Genomic DNA, 18096 nt, shown 5'->3' with positions numbered 1-18096 from the left:
AAAGATTCAGACCTAAGCGTGGGGCGGTCCCAGCTGGTGGAGAATAGAGCTGCTGCAGGTGGAGCGCCGACAACCAGGGAATTAATATACTATATTTTTTGTAGCAACCCTTAGCTAGCGTGAAGTGTGCTGACCACTAAATCTCATTTTCCACCAGTTAATGTTATTGTCTCGTTAAATAATGCGGGGTACAATCCAATATTTTGGATTCTGAAGTGTGGTATAAAAAGGGAAAAATTGAATTACGACTGATCATTGAATAATACGTCTGTTTATAGAAAAAAAAACTGTCTGTGAAAACATTAAGCCTACACTCGGAACCTCATATCATGTTTTATTTGTATAGTTTTCGCGTGAATATAGAACAGCAGAATCTGGCGCGCTCTAAACCTACGAAGTGCCCCCCTAGGAGTTCACAATGACCGTATACAAACTTTTATACAGTATGACTCGAACTTATTGACGCTTGCACGGTGATCTTGGGGCGACCTCTAGTGGAGCATATATCACATGTGGCATCAGAGAAGGGGATTTTAGTGCGTATTCGCACATGCGAACGTCCAGATTTATGTGCCTTTTTTAACTACTGCAACCGAGTTGCATCTAAATCTTTTTTTATCTGACTTTTATTTACTTTCTTTTATGTGTGAGGCCGCCCCTAAAGTATTTTCAGTGAAAGCAGATAATAAAATTTTGAACCAGCTTTTTCATGCTGCTGGACAATGATTCTGTGATTCAGCAACACGTATTGACTTTAACCAGCACAACAACAATTAAGTACAGTGACTCAGTGACAGGAGGGGTGTCCCGCATCGTTCCCATTCCTTCTGACTGGCTGACTAGCAAGGCTACTTTGTTAGACGCGTGTGTCACAATGCTAAGGCGGTGATAAGCAAACAGGAACTTCTGGCATTGCCGAGTAAACGAAACAGAGTTTCGGGTGTTGAATCTGTTTTGCTTCTTTAATTCGTACGGGACTCCTCATGGAGCCAACAAATCTACAGGTAGGTTAAAAAAAAACTTTAAGGCTGGAAAACGTCGTGTTTCTTACGTGTTTGCAGCTTCTTCTCATACTGGAGGGAAATCACAGAGAGTGTTTCATGTTTGCAGTTTTGCAGGTTTCGTTTTGACACGGTTGACTTTGTTGATACTTTTTGATCCGTGCTTTGTTTTCTAAGTTCTCTATTTGTGTGCCTCATTAGGTCACTTCCAGAGCTAACTGCATCACTGCCCCCAAAATAGGGTTGACATGAGCGCCGCAGATTCAGAGGCAGTTCGTGAAAGAAGTAACGAGGTGTTTTAGTCAGGGTTAATTATAATCAGTGAACTAACTAGTTTTAATAATGTATTTTTCTCCTGTTTGGTAAATCTGATGAAGGCAGTAAATACCCTCACCGGCCACTTCATTAGATAAATCTGCTCAATTGCTCGTATCAGCCAGTCACACGGCAGCAACCCAGTGCATTTAGGGGCAGTGTTGAGCAAAACAAAATGATAGCCCGTATTAAAACGGTCGTAAATGACGTGTTGGTTTATAATCTGTGGAACAAATGTCAAATCTGTCTCTCGTGAAATCATTCTGAGCCACAACCAACATTTCTGTCAAGAGGTAGAAGCTGCAATCAGTTTATTGGCAAAGTGACTTTTATATATCCTTTATAAATAGTCTCACTGACACTAAAAAGTCATGTTTAAGAGTGAGCTGCTCAAGAGGGCAGCAGAGATGACAACAAATATAATGGTTCTGTAAAGACTCTTTTAGTCACTGCTATTTTAAAATATATGATAACATATGTACAATAAAGCAGACTCATAGAGATACTTACAAAACAGGTAATTTCTTTATTTTATATATAACCACCTGACAAATCTTGTTGACTGTAGTCTATTTAACAATACAAGAAAATGCATAACACATAAAAGCATCTGATATCACCTTTTGACACAGCAGTGTTCAAACTGGGCATCAGAATGAGGAAGAAATGTGATTTACACAACTCTGAACATGGCGTAGATGTTGGAGGCAGACTCGTTGGCCAGAGTATTTAGTGGGATTTACCACACAGGAAAAAAAAAACACCTTGTTGATGGCCAGACTGCTTTTCATAGATAGGACAGCAACAGTAATCCAAATGAGCACTTGTTACAGCCAAGGTACGCAGAAGAGCCTCTCTGAACACACAAGACATGTCCAACCTTGAAGCAAATGGGCTACACCAGTAGAAGACAACACCAGGTTCTACCCCCGTCAGCTAAGAACAGGAAAACTGATACTAATTCTCATGTGTTCACCATAACTGGACAAAAGAAGATTGGAAAAATGTTTCCCAGTCTGAGTATCCGTGTCCTCTGCCATTCAGGTGGTAGGGTCAGAATTTGGTATAAATAAAATGAAAGTATGGATCTGTCCTTCCTTGTATCAACAGTTCTGGCTGGTAATGGTGATATAATGGTGTGTGATATGTTTCTACAACACTTTGTATCAACTGAGCATCGTTTAAGCACCAGCATTGCTGCTGACCATGTCAATCCCTTTATGTCCACAGAATAATGCACTTTGTCACAAAGCTCAGATCGTTTCAAACTGGTTTCTTGAACATGAAAATGACTTCTCTGTACTTAAATGGCCTGCACAGTCACCAGACCTTAATCCAGTAGTGCACCTTTAGGGTAGGGTGGAATGGCCAATTTGAATCATAGATATGCAGCTGACAAATCTGCAGTAACTGTGTGACACAATCCCGTTATTATGAACCAAAGTCTCAGAGGAATGTTTCCAGCACCTCGTTGAATCCATGCCATGAAGAATAAGAACAGCTATGGAGGCAAAAGGAGGTCCAACCCTTTACTAGCAAGGTGTACTTAATAAAGTGTCCATTGAGTGTATATTGCTTTTCATAATACATGAATGGGTAGCTAGAGGTGGATGGCACACAATAGCCTCTGCTAATTTTCCACATAGTTTTACATTGTAAGGTTCGGTCTGTTCACATAGATGAAAGACAGTACAGTCACATTGTATTTATGAGATTTCTTTAAGGGATTGTCAGATAACAGCAACAGTCTTGACTGAGTTTCACTGGCAGTTTTGAACAGGAAACACAAAATTGAAAACACTTCTATAAATTCAAGAAACATTTCCAGCTACAGAATGATAATAATGCACGGAAGTTCATTCCAATAGAAAATTCAGACCAAGGTTATGGAGGGAGCTCTCAGGGTGTCTATCTGCAGTGTGAACCTGATGGTTCATTACTTCATAAATGGTTAATACCCAGCACAGGTTAAGAGAACACACTGACAAATTACAGTTTCTCAGTTAGTCAGAAGAGAATGCATGCATATTGATTACCAAATTTAAAATAAGATGGGTAGATACAGTTATTTCATCTTTAAAAGCCATGAACTTTTTTGGATTTTCACATTTAAAAGTATCAGAATTTAATTATATTTTCCTTTCCATTTACTCAGCTTTGGAACTGCCCAGTTTATGCACTAGCTCAAAGCCTCAATGTTTTTATTATTGTTAGTGTTCCTTCATAATCCATGTTTCTGACTTCAGATAGTGAAACATCAGGATACTTCATAGAACACTTTGGTGTTATGACCTTTTAAGGTTCATAAATGAACTATGCTGGTGGATTTAATAGAAACACAAGGTCTGAACTATTGATCCATGTCCTGTCGTTTCAGAAAGCTATTGCCGTAGCACAGAAGGCCTCAGAGGAGGACGAGGCTGGAAACTATGAGGAGGCCATCCGCTCTTACCAACATGCTGTCAAGTACTTTCTCCACATTCTGAAACGTGCGTCACCATTGTGGCTAATATCACGCAGCTAATATCACCCTACTGTTATCTGAAATATTACAGTATACGCCGTCCCTTCACTCTGAAGGCAGCTGCACTTTTGGACATCAGTGAAGGAATACACTCAACTCTTGGCTGAATTTGGCTGAAACATAAACAGCTACATAGTTTTAGGCCGACACATTTTTTAGTTGTGACGTGTGATGAGAAAATCTTTGCGTGTTTGCTGAAACCATTGTTTCATTGTTGTTTTCTTCTTTCAGGTGAACCTCAAGGTAAAGATGGCAACCAGAAGATAAGAGATAAATGTAAACAGTACTTGGACAGAGCGGAAGAACTACAAGAGTACCTAGTGAATAAAGAGGTCATTACAGAAATGACAGCACAAAATATTCCCTTTACAAATGGATCATGAAAAAATTAGTGGGGTGGGGCAGTGTGAGAGTCCTGCCTATCACTTCAAAACTTCAAGTGACATTTATTTGTTGTAAAAAATAATAATAATAATAATAATAATATAAAGAGGACAAACCACACACACACACACACACCACATGACAGCAGCACAAAATTTATAGAAACGTGAAAAAGTTCATCCATACCCAGTCTTCACTTTATAGTCTTAAAATACAAGGAGTGGAGGAAGTTAAGTCAGGAAGAGTCGAATACCTTGGGTCAGCCATTCAAAGCAACAAACAGTGCTCAAGAGAGGTGAAGAAGAGAGTGCAGGCAGTGTGAAGAGGGTGGAGATTAGAGTGATTTTTAAGACAAGGATAGCAATAACAGTAACAGAGAAGGTTTACAGAGAAATATAAAAACTGCTATGATGTATGTTTGGAAGTGTTGTCATTGACAAAAAGGCAGGAGGCTGAGCTGAAGATGTTAAGATTTTCATTGGGAGTGACCATAATGGAGAGAATTACCGGGCTGAAATAGTTAGGACAAGCGCAGTTTTTTGTTTTAGAAAAAAAGGCAGCATTGAATGGTGGCAGTTACTGAATTGCATCTATGACCTGTGTTTACGATGACTGTATCGAGGCTACGTCTTGACGTCATTACATTTCGTGCACGCGAGTATCGACTTTTCAATGCGGAAGTATCCTCCTCGGCTCTGAGAAGGGAGCGTTCAGAGATACGAAAACACGAAAAGAAGTCAGCTTGAAACCTCGTTTTCGTGTTTACAGTCTACGCGTGTAGCTGATTTCTTAAGTAGAGTTTTTAAAAAATAATTTACTCGGGTGGTGTTACGTTCGCTTTGATTACTGGTCAAGTGATCCGCCGTTATGGCTGCCAACAACAATTTACAGGTAAGTTGGGGGACCAACCCTAGAGGAGGCTAAAAAATAGCTAAAAAAAAACGCCATAAAGTTGTTTAAACGTTGAAATAAATTGGCTACAGTATACTAGGTGCTAGTAAGGAACACTTCGGGGCTAGTTTTTAAGGTTTGCGATTGGTTTCAACGTTTCCATCGGTGTTAAAAAACACAACATTAGTAACATTAGCTGCTAATTAGCATACTTGGCTAGCTTATCCCACAAGACGTCAGTGTTGTAGTAAGTAAGATACTGACCACTCAAACCTGATACTTTGGTCCATGTGTATTATAAAGATTCGGTTTGGGGGTTTTTTTCGTTTCTGTTTTGTTTTTTTCAGCTGAATTGTGCCGGAAGCCTCATAATATTAGTGAGTTGCTAACAACTGGACTACAAGATACCTAATCAGCTTAACGTTGCTAGCTAGTTTTAAATGGCTTCAGAAAAGATATCAAATTTAAAGAGCAAAATGGGGTATTCTGGGTTGTTCTCTGAACGTGTAAATTCTGCTGAAGTTGCTCTTTATAGATAAACTCACTAAAAGGAAGTGAAAGAAAGCTTTGACTGTGTTTGTGTGTGTGCGCGCGGCGTCACCTCGCTGCACAGGTGAAGCTTTACGGTAGATTACGACCACTGTGTATATTTACTAACGTGAGCTTTAGGGGACATTAAGTAGATTGTTTTAATATTGTTGTCATTATTTCCTTACTCAGTTAAAGTTCCAACTTTATGTGCTGGTACTTGTCCTTTTCTTGTCTTGATGTTTATTTTGATTATCTATATGTGTCTCATAATCCAAAGACATGACTTGTAGGTTGTGTGTTCTTTATTCTTTTGAACAGCCACGAGTTTCAACTGAACTAACATTGTCCTTTGTTATTTTAGAAAGCCATCGATCTTGCCAGCAAGGCGGCTCAGGAGGATAAAGCCCAGAACTACGAGGAGGCTTTACGCCTATACCAGGCTGCTGTTCAGTACTTCCTTCATGTGGTGAAATGTGAGGCATGAGGCAGCACAATGGCACATGTGTGATAATGACAGAAATCATAGTTTGATAATAGTCATTGATACCTGTATGTTTTTGTGGGTCAGATGACAAATGACTTCATGTGACTTAAAAAAAAAACGTGGGCCGTTTTGTACACTTTGATAGTAAGAATAATGCTAATAGTTGTATAATTTTAAAAGTACTAAAAGAAGGGTTTCGTTTTAAAGCAAAAAGGTTGCTCAATAATTTCTGTCGTTTTGTTTTTGTTTTGCTTTGTAATGTATATTGTGTGTGTGTGTGTGTGTGTGTGCTGATTTCTGACAGATGAAGCCCAGGGTGACAAAGCAAAACAGAGCATCCGGGCAAAATGTGCAGAATACTTGGACAGAGCAGAAAAGCTGAAAGAGTATCTCAAGAAGAAAGATAAGGCCCCTGCTAAGCCTGTCAAAGAGTCGCAATCTGATGACAAAGGGTGTGTTACTGGGCGGGGCAGTAGAGCAAATCAGCTCATGTGATGCTGTTAATGTCATATGATTGGAAAATCAAGATAAAATATGCTTTTGTCTCCAGAAATGAAAGTGACGAGGGTGATGATCCAGAGAAAAAGAAGTTCCAAAATCAACTCTCAGGTTTGTAACATTTCTTAAATCTTTATAAATCAATATAAAGACCACTGAAACCTGATGGCTTCAACCTTCTGGTGTTGCATGCTTCTATGTTAAACCACTCTGTACAGTATGTATATTTTTGCATGTTTATTAGTTTAAATATAAGGCTTATCAGTAATGTACTGTTTATCTTTTCCCAGGTGCAATTGTTATGGAGAAACCAAATGTTAAATGGAATGATGTTGCTGGTTTAGAAGGAGCCAAGGAGGCGCTGAAAGAAGCCGTTATACTTCCAATCAAATTCCCCCACCTTTTCACAGGTAAATCTCTGTGAATAAGAAACCCACTTCACTGTGTGGTTCTTAAATGATAGAAGAAATATTTGTGTGTCAGAGTGTAGTAAGTGATGTTGTGGTCATACTAATTTAGATTAAATTACCTCTTTGCTTGACTGACAGGAAAGCGAACTCCATGGAGGGGCATCTTGCTGTTTGGCCCTCCAGGTACTGGAAAGTCTTACCTGGCTAAAGCAGTCGCCACAGAGGCAAACAACTCAACCTTCTTCTCAATCTCCTCATCGGACCTCGTCTCAAAGTGGCTAGGAGAAAGTGAAAAGTGAGCAGCAATTCACAGAAGCACAAATTAACCATATGATTTTACTTTCTATCATATAATGTGGAATATTGGAATATAATATACAAAACTATGCTGCAGCCAGCTCTGGCTGCCATTTCATTTCCTTAAAAGCTTTCCTTTTGCTTCCCAGGTTGGTGAAAAACCTTTTCAGCCTCGCAAGAGAGCATAAACCTTCTATCATCTTTATTGATGAGATTGACTCGCTGTGCGGGTCCAGAAGTGAGAATGAGAGTGAAGCTGCTCGCCGTATTAAGACAGAGTTTCTGGTTCAGATGCAAGGTAAGGGGGATTACTAATTATGTATAAATAATAGGAGAAATGAATGTTTTCTTTCAGTAAAAAGTCACTCAGGTTGAAATATTTGTGCCTGTAAAGTAACTTTTCTATTTCAGTATCTTTCTGTATTTTAAAATTTTACTGACACCATGATGGGATAACCAAATGTATGTAAATTGTTGTTATAATCAGGTGAATGACTATAAGGTACTTATAAGCATTCAAAATATTTAGGTTACTGAACACTGAACTTAAAAATGAAAGAAAATCATACCCCATACATCCCTCTTTTATAGCTTAAAATAAATAATAGAGCTACGTTACCTTTTAGGTAAGAGTAATTACTAAGAAATATTAAAGTTTCCACTTAATCCTGGATGACTGCATAAAGCGTGTTCACAGAAATATGAACAGTGTAATTCAATCTGGTCTAATTTAGAAGTCATTTAGTACAAATTTTCCATAATCTGCTTTGAATCTGGACTTAAACTCCAGCTGGTTTGATCCAGCTGCACAGATGTTATGTCTCTAACCTATGAAGTATCTAAACATCCACTTCTTTGCTCTTTGGCTGGCCTGTAATAGAAATCTTATGGATTGCAGATTTTTAGTAGGTGTTTGACAGTAAGAGAAGCTCATATTTAATTTGCACTGATTGTGTTTTTGTACAGGAGTTGGAAATGACAACGAAGGCATCCTGGTTCTCGGTGCAACAAACATTCCGTGGACTCTAGACTCAGCCATCAGAAGGAGGTAATCATTATTAGTCATTTATAGTTGCTGTTCTGCTGTCATTCGCCTGTGTGCTCACTGATGTCAAATAAAACCATCACAGATTTGAGAAGAGGATCTATATCCCACTGCCTGAAGAGCACGCCCGCGCCTTCATGTTCAAGCTCCATCTGGGCTCCACCCCCAACAGTCTCAACGAATCTGACTTTAACACTCTGGGCAAGAAGACAGACGGATACTCAGGAGCAGATATTAGCATTATTGTCAGAGACGCTCTAATGCAGCCTGTTCGAAAGGTCCAGTCAGCAACCCACTTCAAACGGGTATGCCTTTCAAAATGTCTGTTTAATTCTAAACTGTAGCATGCTGTGAATGTTGTAATTAAATATTTAATTTCAATAAGGTACGAGGTCCATCAAGAGATGACCCCAAAGTTACTATAGATGACCTCCTGACTCCTTGCTCACCGGGTGATCCAAACGCAATTGAAATGACATGGATGGAAGTCCCTGGGGAGAAGCTGTTGGAACCTGTGGTATCCATGGTAGGAATATTAAAACCCCAAATTTTTCCACACATTTCCGCATTGGAACATGTTCAAATCTTCTTTATTTTTTCTTTTCCTTTTTCCCACCCTGTTTTCAGCCTGATATGTTGAGGTCTCTGTCCAACACGAAGCCAACAGTTAACGAACAAGACCTGGAGAAACTGAAAAAGTTCACAGAGGACTTTGGACAGGAAGGCTAGGTTGGGTGATTGAGCCAAACCAAGCGAAACCAAAGCAAAGGAATTGTAATTGTGTGTCTTTACTGTTCTTGTCCCTTTCCCCCTCCTCACTCTTTCTTTCTCATCCTAACCATTCACATGACCACGAGGGTTAGTCAACTGGGTGAGATTACTATATTGTTTTGCCAGTCTGATAACCACACTAAGGGTGCAAGACTCGGTTTTATTTGTTAGTCACTATTTTCCAAAGAAGATTAAAGATTTCCCACCTACATCTGACTTGACTAAAGAATCAACACAACTATGGAAGATAATTTAACTTGTTCATTAAAGTTTTCGATGAGCAAAATACTCATGCAAATTAGAGAAACTAACTGCAGTTATTCTAAGTAAGATTGAAAACAAAATCATGTATTTTACGGAAAGACTTTCTCTTGTACACCTCAGAAGAAAAGGACTTAGTCTCTATTTTTTAAATAAGAAACAAGCATTTTATAGGCTATGTGGTACTTTGAGGAACATATGTATGAGTTCAAAGAATATTTTGTGGCATTGTTGGTGTCATTGGCTCCCAGTGGTGGATACAATTTAGAGAAAAAGATACTCAGGACGAGCAGTTCATTAGCCTCTGTGACAGTTTTGGATTGTTTATCCACTTTCAACACAAATTATGATTGTGTTTATTCATTTGAAATAAACATGGCTTTTAGGGTGGATCACTATTGGTGCCAGACCAGCATTACTTTCATTTCTCAAGAACTTGTTAGCTTTGAATTGCTTTGTCTCACAGCTTGTTTCTTTTGTTTGGTTTTTTTGTTTGTTTAGGTTTTTTTTGTTTTTTTTTTAATACCTGTTGTACATATTTTTTATTTCTGTCCACAGGATTCACTAATTATCTGTAATAGCAACCGAAAAACTAAGCCTTATATTATGACAGCTTTAGCACCTCACAGCTAATAAGCCACGTGAAATGTTGAAGCCTCACACTGATGGCTCAGACGGAGAAATCTTGTGTACTTGACAACATAGAATGCATTTCCAACCATGAACTTTAAATAGCCATAAGTGGCAGTGTGCACCGTGTGCCTTCTACAAAAGTTGCAAGGGCCTTTTTTGTTCCAACTGAATGGTTATTTCTATTGGTTTATTTCTAAATTTCTTAGTCCTACTGCTAATGTATCAAGTGAATTGTCACTACAGCTAAGAAATGTATATTACTTGTACATTTCGTGTAAGTTCTTTTAGAGACTATATACAACCTTAGTCTGTTTCCCTTCAGAAGTGCAAACTGTCTTTTGATGGGGAATATCTTCATTTTACTGTAAATGTATAAATATATATATAGCCAACTCTCAAGCCTTTTCTTTGTGAAGAGGTTATCAGTGCATATGATTTTCTGTTTTTCATTTCCACAGTGTAAATAAAAGGTAAAGCAACAAAGAGAAGCTGTTTACTTTTTTCCTGTAATGGATCAACTGTGCTGTTGCCAGTTTAAAAAAAAGTCACAGAGTCAGCCTACCTGATGAATGTAAAGCTGCGTGTGTCAAAAAAACTGCAAGTTCATTTGGGTGTGTAGCTATTGCTCAAACGGATACTACGAATAAAAGTGGTGGTGCGTTGCATTATGGGAATTGCTGTTCAAGCCCGATGAGCCAACGTTGCAGGTTCCAGAGAGCAACTGCACGCTTTAGAACTACAAGTACCACGTAGCACAGTTCGGCGTCCGCTAACACTTCGATTTGTTTTGGTTCATGTAGACTGCGCTTTGTCACGGGGGAGCCGAGATTCACCGCTGCACTTTAACCTGGTTGTTACACGTCTGTGACCTGCTACCGAGCTCTGGGGGGAAAAAAAACTCCTCCTCCGGGGTTTGCATTTCGCCGCCCCCCTCTTTCAGCACCGCCGCCTACCTCGTAGCTCTCTTATCGGACCCCCAGAAGCTGGCCTGCTAGTTAGCAAACAAGCTAACGATTGCCAGATTTCACCCATGTCCTCTGAAGAAGGGTTCAGCTCAGCGATAACAGATTGGCTTTTTATCAATTCCTGGTGGCTCCTTCTTCCGTTCATCATGCTGCTTGTTGTCGCTGCCTTCATCGTTGCTTTTGTGTTGCTGTTATATATGATATCGCCCCTCATTAGTCCCAAGCCTCTGAAATTGAACGGGGCCCACGTCGTGGTAAGTGTTACGGTTTAGCTGGCTGGTAACGGTCGCTAACGGCTACTCATACCTGCAGGTTTAAGTTAGCCTAGCTGAGTTTAAGGTTAGCCATAGCTTTATATTTACGTTAGGTGGCGTATTCGCACTTGGCCTAAGGACAACAAGAAGTCGTAACTTTTTTTTTCTTTTTCATCGTTTAATTTAATAGTAGCTGAGTTTATTGCGAAAGTCAGGTGTCTGTCGTGACACGCCCACATATGAGCTAAGGAATATTGCTTTAATTAATGCTTCAATCTTACTTCACAACCTGTTTTATACTTGGATAAAGTATAATCCACTGAAATAAAACCAGTGCAGTAACCACTAACTTCAGGTAATTCAGCTTGGTTAATGATATACTTCGCAGGCAGGCCACTAAAGGTAAATATTGTTTGCTTTACCTTGATGTACCTAGTGAACTCTCAGAGACAGCATTGTGGGGTTAGGATAATTTTATTATGCACTAATGCTAAAACAGTAGCAAAAATGACTTTTTAAACGATTAACTTTATTAAAGCTGCATTACCTTTTGAGTAACATAATTAACATTTCCAGGTTAACCTGTGCCCCAGTCTGAGTTGCATTATCATTTACCCTATGTTTGACCTTTGATTTAGGTGACAGGAGGCTCCAGTGGGATTGGGAAATGCATTGCTATTGAGTGCTACAAGCAAGGAGCGTTCATCACTTTGGTGGCGCGAGACGAGGTAAGCACAAACATTTAGCAGATTCTACCTTCGCGTGTAGCCTCGTCAACAGGCTGTTTGTTGTCCGAGCGCCTCTGTTAAACACAGTCAAACTCTAAAGGTGAACTTGTTCCATGTCACTCACATGCAAAAGTGCACGTGAGTTGACCCGCATAGAAGCATTATTACATGTTTTCATTTAGTTGTGGAGTTCATGACATTCATAATGATATTTGCAAGCTTTTGTGTGTATAACAGTAAACATGCATTTTATTTTTCCTGTAGGAGAAGTTGCTTCAGGCAAAGAAGGAAGTGGAGAAATTTGCCATCAATGACAAGCAGGTATGGGTTCAGTATGTATTTCAGTAAAAGATGCCTCTTATTAAAGAACTCATTAAAAGCATCTTCTACATGCATAATCTTTCCTGCACACATTTTCCAGATGTGTAGGCTTAGAGAAATGATTAAAGTGAAGATAAATCATTAAAAACGCCGCATATGTAGGTTGTGAAAAGTGATTGCATTTTGCATTATTAAAATCTTGGTTTCCTTATTTAGGTGGTGCTCTGCATCTCAGTTGATGTTTCCAGTGATTACAGTCAAGTGGAAAACGTGATAAAACAGGTAGTGTTACCCTCTAATGGAACATAGCTTTAATAATTAAGAAGTACAGCAGTGACTTTTTCCTGTCGTGCAGGCTCAAGAAAAGCTCGGTCCCGTTGATATGCTTGTGAACTGCGCTGGAACTTCAGTTTCTGGAAAGTTTGAGGAAGTGGAGGTAGATCGTTTTAAAGTAAGTACCTGCAGTCATTGTATTCTTTAAGTTCCAAGGACTTTAAGCTTCTCATAGTGGTGCTAAAAACTGTTTAGAAGTATACAATTATTCATTGCTGATAATTACAACAGGGTGAAAGATCAGAATAATAAAGCTGTGTTGCAGGGGTGTGTTTTTTGTTTTGTTTTGTTTCTTACAAATTGAATCACACATGAGAATGGTTTTTCCTTGATTATAATGGGCCTTTGGTTAGGTGAAACACATGTGGACTGTTCAGTGTATTTTTTCGTTACTTCTGGGCATTTGCTAATCATAAATGTATTTTATGAATGAGCAAATTAAATCCTCCGTAAATAAATGATTAAATAGATTTTTATAACCTGAGGTGGAAGGCCATTATATTCTTTGGGAAGCTTCACAATTCTTTCTTATATGAATGGAAAAACCTGCAGAGAATTTAATAGGTTTGATCGAGAGCATTAATTTCTTTAAAATTACCTAAAATTATTGGCTGTCGACATAATACATGTGCACCAAAGCAGGAATGGGCTCTTTTGAAATGAGTGTCATACATTAAGTTCTTATTAGAAAAGGTTTGATTTGTGACTTGGTAAGAAATCGTGTCACTGTCAGAATTTCTGAAGAAGTGGCTAAATTTATGGCCTTTGGCCTGCTGTGAATCAAGACACTGTGAACTGCTCAGGTTTTAAAGTGACTGAAGCTGCCCACAATTATGTAATGTACCATGGACACTCTGGTTATAGTATGTATTAATGTAGCCTTCGTTTCCAGAAATTGATGGAAGTGAACTACCTGGGCAGCGTTTACCCAACACGAGCCGTCATAACCACCATGAAGGAGCGAAGAATGGGCCGCATCATGTTCGTTTCCTCCCAGGCGGGCCAGATTGGTCTGTTTGGTTACACTGCCTACTCCCCATCTAAGTTTGCCCTGCGAGGCCTTGCAGAGTCGCTGCAGATGGAGGTATGTGTTTTGCAAAAATGGTCTACATACATGATGATGACATTTGATCTGGGAGTAAATGCATTAGAGGTTTACTTAAGCAGCCAGAGCCTGGAGTGTCCACAAGCACCCAGCCATCATATGCAACAAGCATATCTCTTGCAGTGTGTCTGCAGCTTGAGTGAAGATGATGATAAAGGACATTTCACTAGCGTCAGTGCTGTAATGATTATACTTTTTCTACATACAGGTAGCATTCAGGCTAACTTTTATTGCTTGTCAAAGAGCTGTTGAAATGTTAACATATGTAGTTAGTTGTCATGGTCTCAGTAGTGGAATTGCTAAGGCAGTTATTGCTTTGTTTTCCTTCTGCAGATAAAGCCCTACAATATCTACGTGACTGTGGCATACCCCCCTGACACTGACACTCCAGGACTGGCTGAAGAGAACAAGACAAAGGTATGCAACAGTACAGAGAAATACTTCCTGTTTCTTTATGTAAATTTTCTTGGAGGTGTTTTCCCTTTATTTTCACATTTTAGACTGCTGCTTAAATGCTCGTGGTCTTACCCCACCCCTCTCTCTCTTTCTCCGCTTTCCTCTCCCAGCCTCTGGAGACCAAGTTAATCTCTGAAACCTCTGGAGTTTGTCAACCAGACCAAGTGGCCAAAATCGTTGTCAGGGATGCAGTGGTAAGAAGCTCGGATCACATTCAGCGCCCAGTTTAAAAATGAGATGTGTGCTCTGTATTTTGTTTGTTTTTTCCTTTGGCAAATGTATCTGCTTGTTTTTCGTTCATCTCACAGCAGGGGAACTTCAACAGCTCTGTCGGTCCAGATGGTTACATGCTATCAGCGCTCACCTGTGGAATGTCACCCGTCACCTCCATCACAGAGGGTCTCCAGCAGGTACAGCCCTGTACATGATATGAAATTGCAGGAGGTAGCGCTCTTCAGCAGATCTGCAATTTTAAGCCTAACCTTTTTATTTTGAAATTCCCGCACAGATCGTCACCATGGGATTGTTTCGGACCATCGCACTTTTTTACCTGGGGAGCTTTGACAGCATCGTGCGCCGCTGCATGATTCAAAGGGAGCAGTCAAAAGCGGCCAATAAGAGGGAGTAACTGCAGCCTTACCTTCACCTCACCCCGATGCCCCCAACCCTCTACCCACTGCCCTCCCAGCTAGTCCCTTCCTCCAGCTGTACAAGTGCACAACCGTAGGTGGGGGTGGGGTTAAAAAACAAAAGGCCATGTCAGCATTTCTGATGTCAACTTTAGCAGATGGAATGGAAGAAAGTGGCAGATGTTTACGTGTCTACTCCACAGACTTGATAGCCATTTAGATGTATTTTTTCCCCTGGTGACTTCAGTTTAATGTGTCCACCTGCTTCTTTTTGTGGAAGCAGTCTTACTTTAGAGGAAAGAGGGGTGACTAAAAATCTCACATCCTGGTTTCCAGTATCTAGGCCTCCCTTCTTCAGTTTTTTTTTTTTTTTTTTTTTTTTTGTTCCCACAGAGAAGAAAAGCAACAGCCCGTCTAACCGGTTGTGCCAAATATGGCCTGAATTTTTTATTTTTTTCCCCACCAGAGGCTATAGCGAAAACAGAATAGTTGTTACTCTCTTTTTCGTCATATTGTGCCGCATGTATCAGAGATTCCATCTTTTAGAGAGTTTTTACAGTTTTCACTATATAAGCCCTTTCTTTCCCACCTTTTACATTCTTCAGGTCTTTGCAGGCAAAGATCCCTCCCTTTTTTTTCTATTTCTCTCTCTCTTTTTTGACTGAATAACCTTTGTGTTTAAACGCGGTCGTGACCCACAGTGTTTTGTTTATGCTGCGGGATATTTTTGTTTGTGTTTGTGCGTGAACTGAGGTCATACATTATACGACAGTACTCTTCCGTGATATCAAAGGGCAGGAGAGAGCTTATGTTTGTCTTTAATTTTTTTAAATCTATAATTCATAAAATAATCTCCACATATTATTATCATTATTATTAATAATAGTGATAATATTCCAAAACTTTACATGCAGCGTTGTCGCTGAAAACCGTGTGATGTGCAAGTGTGTTTGCTGTGACTGAGCCGACCACCTCCGGAAAGAGTAAAGCCATTCGAAGTTTTTGTCTCGGGAATAAAGACAGCAAAAACGTTTTCCTCGTCATTCCAGCTAAGTGAAGAAAGTAAAGCAGGTACTATGGGTTGAAGCCATGAAGTCGTAAGATTAGGGTGGGAGGGGATACACAAACAAATAAACCAGCACATAATTTTAAGTTTCACTCGTGCACTTGTCAGTTTAATTTAAAAAAAACAAACAAAAAAAAACACTAATAAGTTGCTAAAGGAAGCATGAAGCGTATCATTTTTTACTTGCAGTTTTGTGTGTCAGTGCACATTCTCAGCCACCCCCAGTGAAGATGCATAATCTGTCAGGTTGGTGTAACTCAGAGATGGGCGGGACTCGCTGGTTCGAGTCATGTCTCTGTACGTCTAGTGAGGGCGCTGGTGAGTCATCTTATATAATGGCCAAACTTTTGGAGGAACAAGAGTGGAAGTGTTAGCCCTCATCTCTATGATGCTCTTTTTTTGTTGTTGTTGTTGTTGTTTTTTGTTTTTTACATGCACTGACGCTGTCGTGCACTGCTGGGACTTCAAAACTCTAGATTACAAAATATAGATTCCCTTCTGATTTCTGTCAAGTCTTAGTTACCATCTGACTTTCTTATTGTTTTGAATGCAAAAGGAAGAAGAAAATACAATGTTGACTCTCGCAAGTCTTCCTTTGGTCCAGTCGGAGAGAATGTACTTTATAACAAAGCGATACAAATCAGAACATAGGAACATTATTTTTTAAATACACCAATATTTGAATGCCAAAATGTGTTAAGACAATTTCTTGAGATCGCAGCACATTTATTTGTGGTTTATTTTGATGTCGCTGCTCTTTTGATCTTAGTGTTAGTTTATAAAAGCTGGAGAGCAGCATGTGGCCCATTCTACAGCCTTAAGACGTGACTACTGATGAAGCGAACGCTATGAGAGTGGACCCGTCCGCAGAACGTGTGACTTCATACGTTAGTGGATGATTGGTTTACTGGGTGATTTTTTTATTTTATTTTTTTTGTGACTTATTTGGTGTGAAATGCCAACTGTTTGGGGGGTTTTGTGTGTTTGCGTGTGTATGTGTGTGTTTGGTCAATTTCTAGTGTTTCTATGACAAAAGAAGCCTTACTGAAATCCAAGACATGAAAGTGAGAATGGATGACTCATGTTTGATGATGTTCTCATTTGATATTGGTTAAAGGCGTACTGTCCCGCACTTGAGAGCTTTCCATAAATGTACATTTATTGCTTTAAGAAGGTTTTTCTTTTTTCTTTTTTTTTTTTACCTTGAGGTAGCAACACATTGATGGATAGAACATGTAGCTCACGTAAAAGCAGTTTTGTTTTCACTAACACAACTTTAAGCTATGCAAATGAAGCCTCTGCTAACAATATGTTTAAACATACAGTAAAGATTTAAGTTCTGTAAGAGTCACGCTAGTTTCCCTCGTTTAATGGTGTCATTGTCAGATGCTCAATGGATTTAAAAGTCTTGAACATGAAAGTCATACTGCACTCTTTGGTTTCACGCTTTTTTTCTGTTTTCTTTGCTTTATACTCTTTCTGCCAAAAAAGCTTAACACCTTCACCTTGTGTGCCATTGAAAGAAAATGTGAGGAGTGGAACATTTCTTTGTCTTATTTTCTTACATGATAAACTAAATAAATACCTGTGAAGAAAACCTAAATCCTTTTACTCCTGGGTGTCGTTTTCTCTTCTTAAATTGCTTCAAAACACATTTGACTGAACTTGCCTTATGGGGGGGGGGGAATTAAATTAATCTCAGCATGATCGAGGTTCAGAAGTTCTGACAGTGCAGGGTTTGTGTAGGACTGAGGACTTTAAGTATTCTGTTTGTTAGAGGATGACATTTAATTTTTTCATAAGGGAACTTCCCAAAGCAGCAGCAGCTCTCAGGTTTGCAGAGTGCAGGACTTTAGATGCTTCGTTAGACCTGTTGGAGAATAAGTAGATGACAAATAGGGGAGATGCTTTAAAAAAGATGAGAAAAGTTTAAAGAAGACAGGGAAAATGTAGACTGGTGCATCAGTTTTGCACTTGTAAGGTTAAATGTGAGTCCACAAGGGGGTGGCTGGACTACATCAAAGCAATCCCTCGCCAGGGTGGTCCTCTGCCCCTAACCCTGTGATCTTTTAAGATTTCTGTCTTCGATCATAAAAAATATCTAAATCTTAAAAATATTCTTGTTTATATAATTTTCTGGGTAACGTGATCTGCCTTAAAACGAGGACGCAGTATGCAGTAATAATAATATGGC

General features: G+C 39.4%; 2 protein-coding genes across 3 annotated transcripts; both read left to right on the top strand.

The window, feature by feature from the left end:
* Positions 1–889: 889 nt before the first annotated feature.
* Positions 890–10520, top strand: vps4b (vacuolar protein sorting 4 homolog B). Of its 2 annotated transcripts, XM_063462868.1 has the most exons (13): positions 890–1004; positions 3694–3805; positions 4072–4172; positions 6008–6119; positions 6435–6582; positions 6681–6739; positions 6919–7038; positions 7177–7333; positions 7485–7633; positions 8302–8383; positions 8466–8685; positions 8766–8906; positions 9008–10520. In XM_063462868.1, exons 1-13 carry the CDS (start codon positions 984–986, stop codon positions 9107–9109), a joined length of 1524 nt encoding a protein of 507 aa, XP_063318938.1. In that variant the 5' UTR covers positions 890–983; the 3' UTR covers positions 9110–10520. The 2 variants fall into 2 exon arrangements, with proteins under 2 accessions (XP_063318938.1, XP_063318940.1); XM_063462870.1 differs by lacking the exons at positions 890–1004; positions 3694–3805; positions 4072–4172 and adding an exon at positions 4865–5115.
* A 288-nt stretch (positions 10521–10808) lies between these two features.
* On the top strand, positions 10809–17505 carry kdsr (3-ketodihydrosphingosine reductase). The gene is made up of 10 exons (XM_063462646.1): positions 10809–11264; positions 11903–11992; positions 12257–12313; positions 12530–12595; positions 12669–12764; positions 13539–13730; positions 14085–14168; positions 14318–14401; positions 14516–14617; positions 14716–17505. The coding sequence occupies exons 1-10, from the start codon at positions 11076–11078 to the stop codon at positions 14833–14835; spliced, it is 1080 nt and encodes a 359-aa protein (XP_063318716.1). The 5' UTR covers positions 10809–11075; the 3' UTR covers positions 14836–17505.
* The last annotated feature ends 591 nt before the right edge of the window (positions 17506–18096 follow it).

This window comes from Pelmatolapia mariae, linkage group LG18 (genome assembly GCF_036321145.2).
Source record: "Pelmatolapia mariae isolate MD_Pm_ZW linkage group LG18, Pm_UMD_F_2, whole genome shotgun sequence".
NCBI lineage: Eukaryota > Metazoa > Chordata > Actinopteri > Cichliformes > Cichlidae > Pelmatolapia > Pelmatolapia mariae.
Note: the sequence above shows the minus strand (reverse complement) of the source record. Positions and strands in the feature narration are given on the sequence as shown.

Bases quoted from the DNA above. Each gene is read 5' to 3' on its own strand.
- vps4b (XM_063462868.1), top strand. From the start codon at position 984: ATGGAGCCAACAAATCTACAG. The intron at 4,173-6,007 runs GTCATTACAGAA...TTGTTATTTTAG, and splicing joins AGTACCTAGTGAATAAAGAG to AAAGCCATCGATCTTGCCAG. The intron at 6,583-6,680 runs GTGTGTTACTGG...TTTTGTCTCCAG, and splicing joins TCGCAATCTGATGACAAAGG to AAATGAAAGTGACGAGGGTG.
- kdsr (XM_063462646.1), top strand. From the start codon at position 11,076: ATGTCCTCTGAAGAAGGGTTCAGCTCAGCGATAACAGATTGGCTTTTT. The intron at 11,265-11,902 runs GTAAGTGTTACG...CCTTTGATTTAG, and splicing joins TGAACGGGGCCCACGTCGTG to GTGACAGGAGGCTCCAGTGG. The intron at 12,314-12,529 runs GTATGGGTTCAG...TTCCTTATTTAG, and splicing joins TTGCCATCAATGACAAGCAG to GTGGTGCTCTGCATCTCAGT.